Source organism: Nicotiana tabacum, chromosome 7 (genome assembly GCF_000715075.1).
Source record: "Nicotiana tabacum cultivar K326 chromosome 7, ASM71507v2, whole genome shotgun sequence".
Classification (NCBI taxonomy): domain Eukaryota; kingdom Viridiplantae; phylum Streptophyta; class Magnoliopsida; order Solanales; family Solanaceae; genus Nicotiana; species Nicotiana tabacum.
This window is the reverse complement of record NC_134086.1, coordinates 12,505,402-12,512,142: the sequence shown is the minus strand read 5'-3', so window position 1 is coordinate 12,512,142 and position 6,741 is coordinate 12,505,402. Positions and strand designations below refer to the sequence as shown.

General features: G+C 34.5%; 1 protein-coding gene across 1 annotated transcript; it reads right to left on the bottom strand.

Moving 5' to 3' along the window:
• Positions 1-597: 597 nt before the first annotated feature.
• LOC107810129 (E3 ubiquitin-protein ligase PRT1) lies at positions 598-5,556 on the bottom strand. The gene is made up of 7 exons (XM_016634869.2): positions 5,381-5,556; positions 5,242-5,270; positions 4,967-5,146; positions 2,906-3,232; positions 2,588-2,782; positions 2,139-2,251; positions 598-1,277 (listed from the first exon to the last, which is right to left on the bottom strand). Exons 1-7 carry the CDS (start codon positions 5,434-5,436, stop codon positions 879-881), a joined length of 1,299 nt encoding a protein of 432 aa, XP_016490355.2. The 5' UTR covers positions 5,437-5,556; the 3' UTR covers positions 598-878.
• Between the last annotated feature and the right edge of the window lie 1,185 nt (positions 5,557-6,741).

The window sequence follows — 6,741 nt, the reverse complement described above, 5'->3', positions numbered from 1 at the left end:
GAACAATAATTTTAACAAGGATAGACATCTTTTTGTTCTGTTTATTGTGTTAACGCTAAGCCTTTTTCTCCCTAATGAAGACCAAATTGAAGTCTTCGACCTTACTATTAAAAGACCAAAACACAACATTGGTCTTTCAGTCTACCATTCTTGAAATACCCAACATGGCTACCACTGCCTCTGCTTCATTTTTGGGCAGAGGAAAATGAGTATAGAAAGACTACCAAAGAGGAATACTTTGCCCAAATATCCTTTTATTTGTTATTTTCTTGATTTTTCACGACCAATGAGAAGGCAGCTTTGGACGCTTATGAAGATATCGTTCTGGTAAAGATCTACACTTATTATGTATTTTTCCAGGTGCCATTTAGAAGACAGATAGTCACATACTTCAACTTGAGAATATGAAATAAGAACATTCTGATCGACTCGATTGGCTCTAGCTGTAGTTTGGCTCAATAAAGAAAAGGAAGAAAAAAAAGAGAGGACATAAAGTGACAAGCCATATTGACAAAGGAACAATTCAATGTCTGCAAATTTAGAGTATTTTTGGTGAGCAACCAAGAATGCACTAAAATCCCATGTCTATAACATAAGAAACTCAAACAGCAGTATTCATATATCAAAATGAGTTGCAATATTATCTTCTCTTTCAATAGACTGTATGAAACATAATCTAATCTATGTACAAAGGTTCAGCCAAACAGTAACTTTAATAATAAAAAGCTGTACAGTATGATACGAGAAGAGCCATATCTGGCGGCAAAAGAGGTAGAGCCGGAAAGTGATTCCCATATGTCTTGTTAGGACCTGAATTCCTTCACCAAGTATTAGTGAGATAATGACCACAAGAGTAGTAGCAATTCATAAAGTAACATCTAATCTCTGTTTGCAGATTCTCTCCCTCCTTGATCTTCTCTAGTGTCATTTGAGGATATGTTCCCTGCTTGACCATCTCTTAAGTCGTTTCGCGGAGAGTTGGTCTCTGAGGAATCTTCTTCCGGGTGCTGTGGCTCAACCTCAACAGAACTGTCCTCCTCGATATATTCAAGCAGGCCAATGGAGCCGTCCTCTTCAAGTCGTTCAGGTTGAAGCCTCAGGACCACATTTCTCACTTGAAGTGGCTGTATTAGATCAAATTGGTGTTCTGGTGTGTGTTGCTGATTAAACCTGCCAGGGAGCTTCGAGGAGCTTTTATAGCACCCCTCACAAAGGTCGAACCCTATTTTCTCCTTACAGTCTTTGCATTTGTATCGTTCCCCAACAATAGGATACATCTGCATAGAGCTCATTGTTAATGATCTCTCTTTAACAGAAGTGTATATATGTTATAGATTTCAAAGTCAGGTATATAGAGTTTGCAAAAGTAACTTACATAGAATTACTGTAACTTTCAGGCTTCTAAAGACAATTTCTCAAAAGAAAATTCAACATAGCAGGGAACTATCCTTTGTAATTCCGAAGTGTATGTAGTTTTCAAATGGGAACTATCCTTTGTAATTCTACTTTCTCTTGGGTCCTGCCTTAGTTGTCTGCTAAAATATTGTTTCTTAAAGAAGAAAGAGTCAAACCTCTCTGTAACAGCCTCATTTGTTCTGATATTTTTTGGCTGCTATAGTAAAGTGATGTTATATTAATAACATAGCATACAAATCGGTTCTGACAACTTGGCTTTTATAGTGAATGGTTGTCATACAAGGATGCTATTATAGAGAGGTCTGATTGTATTTGAGCACCTTTATGGTTTTTAGTTATTTATTATTAGTTTCAGACAAGCTCAAACTTCAATATAAGAAGAATTGATATCCTGGTACCCACATTCTGACAAATCATCAACTTCATAAAATAGGGAGATATGTAAAGAAAAAGACTTCATATTCCCATCTTTTTTCCCCCATCTTTCTGTCAATTTTACATCATAATAACCAAGTCATGCACTCTTAGGTAAATACTTTCTTTTGTTAAGATTGAATGACAATCTTGTAATGCAGTTTGAATGCTGAAAATAATCAGTTAAACATTCTCAATCTGAAAACAATCCAGGAGCCTCTTGTAGCCCTTTGACTAGTTCCCGTAAAAAACTGGAAGCATGTACAAATAGGTCAATTGGACAAGAATGAAAGAGAAGTCAATCTTACCCCACAATAATCACAACCAACTCCAAAATGAACCTGTGGTCCCCCACCCGTTAACCATGTTGAAAGATCAAATTTAGGTAGTGATTTGCAACCAGCAGCTTCATCCTGATCTCCTGTCATACAAGATAGCAACTTGTGATAGAAGGCCAACAACAGCTGAATCAAGACAATATGGTAAAAGATTCTAATTTCACCAATATCTCTGCCACCCCCGGCCACAACCCCACCACCAAGGCACCAACCCATCCTCCCCAAAAAAGGAAAGAGATTGCCGCCCTTAAAATTTGAATGATCAGTGAAACTTGAGACGGTTTCTATGTGGATTATGTATTTACATATAGACGAGCATAATGTGACAAATCTCTGTCATATTACAAATTTTAAGATAAAGAGTGGTGTAGTCATTCTATTTGTATAGTTGACATCTGACTAAAGAACTATTAACATACGTGTTGCTGGAATCTGACGATTAGATCTATCCACTGATGCGCTTTTCCTTTCTGCATACAACTTGGGAAATTGCTCTTCCAAGAAGTGCTCAAGAACCAAGCAAACATTGGGGTATCCATTTGGATGCTCCAATTGGCAACCTGGACATCTACATAGCTTGTCGCTAGGATTGATCACGCAATTTTCACAATAAACTACAGAAGAGAAAACAACATAGTAAGAAATGGCGATTGGAAACTAAGTAATCAACATAATAATTCCTTATCAGAAAAAAAGAAAGACAGTAAGCAATATAAGTTGGAGGAAGTTGAACTGACCATGGCCACAGTTAAGAACTACAGGTCGGTACAACAACAGTTTGCAGATCCCACAAAGCAAATCTGCGATAAGCACTTGCTTACTGCTTGCACTTGTATGCTCATCTGCAAAGTTAAGATTCTTTGACATTGCATCCTCTTTGGTTTCAGAACTTGATACTGCTGGAAAAACTACTGAGGAATGCTCTTCTTCCCCTGCTGATCCACATTTCTCTGAAGGGATGGAATGAGGTGAAGCAGTGTCTAGAACAAGATCGGTCTTGCCACAAGATTCTGATAAATAATCATCAAACTGAGGTGAAAAATATCCTACATTCTTCTCCTCCTCTGGAAAAAGGTAAAATATCAGAAAACATTATCGTTAGCATCTTAAACACTTCCCGGAGATAAGAAAATCACCAGATAATCACACTGCCTCCTTCCACAAAAAAAAAAAAAAAAAAATTTACTGAATGGTAGTCAAGCAGCAAACTCTCAATCAAGTTGATATTGGACATCTGTTCATTGACTTTTAATAATAGTACAGAAACTACATAGAAGTTGCTTTTAAAGACAACCATAGCCAATATTAGAAGACATTTGACCCTCCAAATAGTAACAGTGACAACCATAGCCAATATTAGAAGATATTTGACCCTCCAAATAGTAACAGTGACAAACAAAATGGGAGAGAAGAACTTGTCAAAGGTAGAAAAAACAAAAAATACGTATAGGATTACTTTCATCCGTTGAAGTTGCCAAAAATGCAACAACTATGGACTTGATGATGCAAAAAGATTGTATTGTAGCATAGGAACTCATTCAGTTTCATGCAAAAAGAGATAGCAGATTAAGCACGGCATGCATTGATCAGTCTTTAGATCTTAACTAATGCTGCAGAGGAAATTTGTTTCCCTTTTAAGAAACAATGTTGTGAGATCCTAAAACTGTCTCATTGGTTTTATACTACCAGAGCTTAACTATCAACTTTTATCCAGGAGATAATGGGAACTGAACGCTGTTAGCAGAGTACATTGCTTTTGCCTTCTCCAAAGCCTTTCATTGACACAAGTTAAATTGATGTACCAATTTGTAGTGCTAATTGCAGTGAAGGTTTAATACATAAGAAGAACAGTGCCGTCCCAGAAGTCAGTGCTAAAGGCAATGAAAGTTTAAGCATAAGGAGAACAATGATGTCACAGAAGTAGGTATCCTGAGACATTTAAAGAAAAGAAAATCTTAATAGACAGGACATAAAATTAACATCTTTGTTAATGCTATGGAAGGGAATTCACACCAACTTGTTAGTCCATATTCTTGTCTTCTAGAGCAAGAAGCTTCATGAATTTTCTTCAATAGTTATATTTTACTGATTTCCTCTCTACCCCTCGGGTAGGGGTAAGGTCTGCGTACACTACCCTCCTCAGACCCCACTAGTAGGATTTCACTTCACTAAGTCGTTGTTGTTGTTATATTTTACTGATCTCACCTCTATACATGACCTATTGAAGGAGCATCGTTCAGTTGCAAAAAAGGAAATAGGAATAGATAGTTATCAACTAAACTCTCAATCCCGATTTAATTAGCACCCTTTCATTGTTTTTGTGGACCTTAGTGACTTGGATCATTTCTGATCATAGGGGCAACCGCAGCCTTCGAAACTGGGAGATAATAGGCCCGCCACTTTATCGTTATCTACTTACCAAGCTTAGTTCGCATGGCGCAGAGCTCGAACCTGTGACCTAAGTCACAAGTCCCTCAATCTTTGCCACTTGAACCAAGCCCTGGTGGGCCAAATAACATTCTTATATTATTGCCTAAATATGTGTATGTTGTTTTTCTACCTGATACAGTTGCAACAATTATATCGAATGCACCGAACTTCTTACTCTACCCCTCATGTAAGTACCGCTCAAAACTTTCAAAAAATCATAAAACAGCAAATGTGCTAATTTTGATAGGTAAAAACAATCAAAGATCATTAACTCATAACAGGTCAAGTATTCATCGCAAAATGCATTACACAAGCTGCAAACCAAGTTAACCTGTTAATACATAAGTAGAATTCAACATAGAAGTTACCTGCCACTTGTTTTTCCCTTCTTGCACTGTCTATAGGGTACAACTTTACAAGCAAAAAGTGCATCAATCTACACACATTAGGGAAATGATGATATGGGTGCCGGCAAATGGGACAGTTTGACTCCATCAAAGTATTCATGGACTTAAATATACACCAAAAACAAGCAATGTGGCCACACCCTGCAACCCAAAAAATTAAAATTAAAATTAAATAAAATCCAGGAAATGGAAATTCCATTTAAATCAAAGTTGAATATAATTAATTATACACTTACCTAACACAACTGGTTTATACAAAAGTTCCCTAAAAAAAAAAGACAAATCAAAGGACAAAAGAAATCAATTATATATACAAGATATAACCGCAACGAGAAAATATTAAATTATATTAAGATAAAATTTTGAGGGGTTTACAGGCAAACACAGCATTGAAATTCATCTGGGATTTCTTCAGTTTGGCCATTTTCCATTTTTGAAGGACCAAATCGAAGATGTTTATCAGCTTTGATTGAAAAGAGCTGTCTAGAAATGAAAAAAAAAAGAGGGTTTTTGACATATAGAGATGAGGAAAGTAGCCTCTGACCCTCAAAATTTTAATACCCAGGTTTTGTCCTACTTACAAAAAATAACCCTTCGGGCCAAATATATTATATATAAGAACCCAAAAGAATAAGCATAACAACATAAGTACCTGTAGCTTAATGGTTAGAGCGCCTATTTCTTTAGCTGAAGGTTGCAGGTTCGACCCTCAACTGGCGGCAACCCTTTTTTGCCTTTTAAAATGTACTTCCGGATCTTATAAGTATTTTTGTATATTTTTTGCATAGTGACAGTCTATTTTATATATATTTTTTGTATAGTAATAGTCTATTTTGTATAGTGAGAGCTAATTGTATATAAATTGTATAGTTACAGTCTATTTAGTATATTTTTATATAGTGATAGTCGATTTTGTACATATTTTGTATAATGACAGTCTATTTAGTATATATTTTGTATATTGACAGTCTATTTAGTATATATCTTGTATATTGACAGTCTATTTTGTATTTATTTTGTATAATGACAGTCTAGTATTTATAAATTGTACAGTGGCAGTCTATTTAGTATATTTTTGTATAATGACAGTCTATTTTATATATTGATAGGGCAACCCTTTTTTGCCTTTTAAAATGTACTTCCGGATCTTATAAGTATTTTTGTATATTTTTTGCATAGTGACAGTCTATTTTATATATATTTTTTGTATAGTAATAGTCTATTTTGTATAGTGAGAGCTAATTGTATATAAATTGTATAGTTACAGTCTATTTAGTATATTTTTATATAGTGATAGTCGATTTTGTACATATTTTGTATAATAACAGTCTATTTAGTATATATTTTGTATATTTACAGTCTATTTAGTATATATTTTGTATATTTTGTATTTATTTTGTATAATGACAGTCTAGTATTTATAAATTGTACAGTGGCAGTCTATTTAGTATATTTTTGTATAATGACAGTCTATTTTATATATTGATAGGGCAACCCTTTTTTGCCTTTTAAAATGTACTTCTGGATCTTATAAGTATTTTTGTATATTTTTTGCATAGTGACATTCTATTTTATATATATTTTTTGTATAGTAATAGTCTATTTTGTATAGTGAGAGCTAATTGTATATAAATTGTATAGTTACAGTCTATTTAGTATATTTTTATATAGTGATAGTCGATTTTGTACATATTTTGTATAATGACAGTCTATTTAGTATATATTTTGTATATTGA

Coding starts and splice junctions, on each gene's coding strand:
- LOC107810129 (XM_016634869.2), bottom strand. CDS start 5,436: ATGGAAAATGGCCAAACTGAAGAAATCCCAGATGAATTTCAATGCTGT. Junction 5,147..5,241: donor GTATAAACCAGTTGTGTTAG/GTAAGTGTATAA, acceptor TTTGGGTTGCAG/GGTGTGGCCACATTGCTTGT. Junction 2,783..2,905: donor AGTTCTTAACTGTGGCCATG/GTCAGTTCAACT, acceptor TCTCTTCTGTAG/TTTATTGTGAAAATTGCGTG.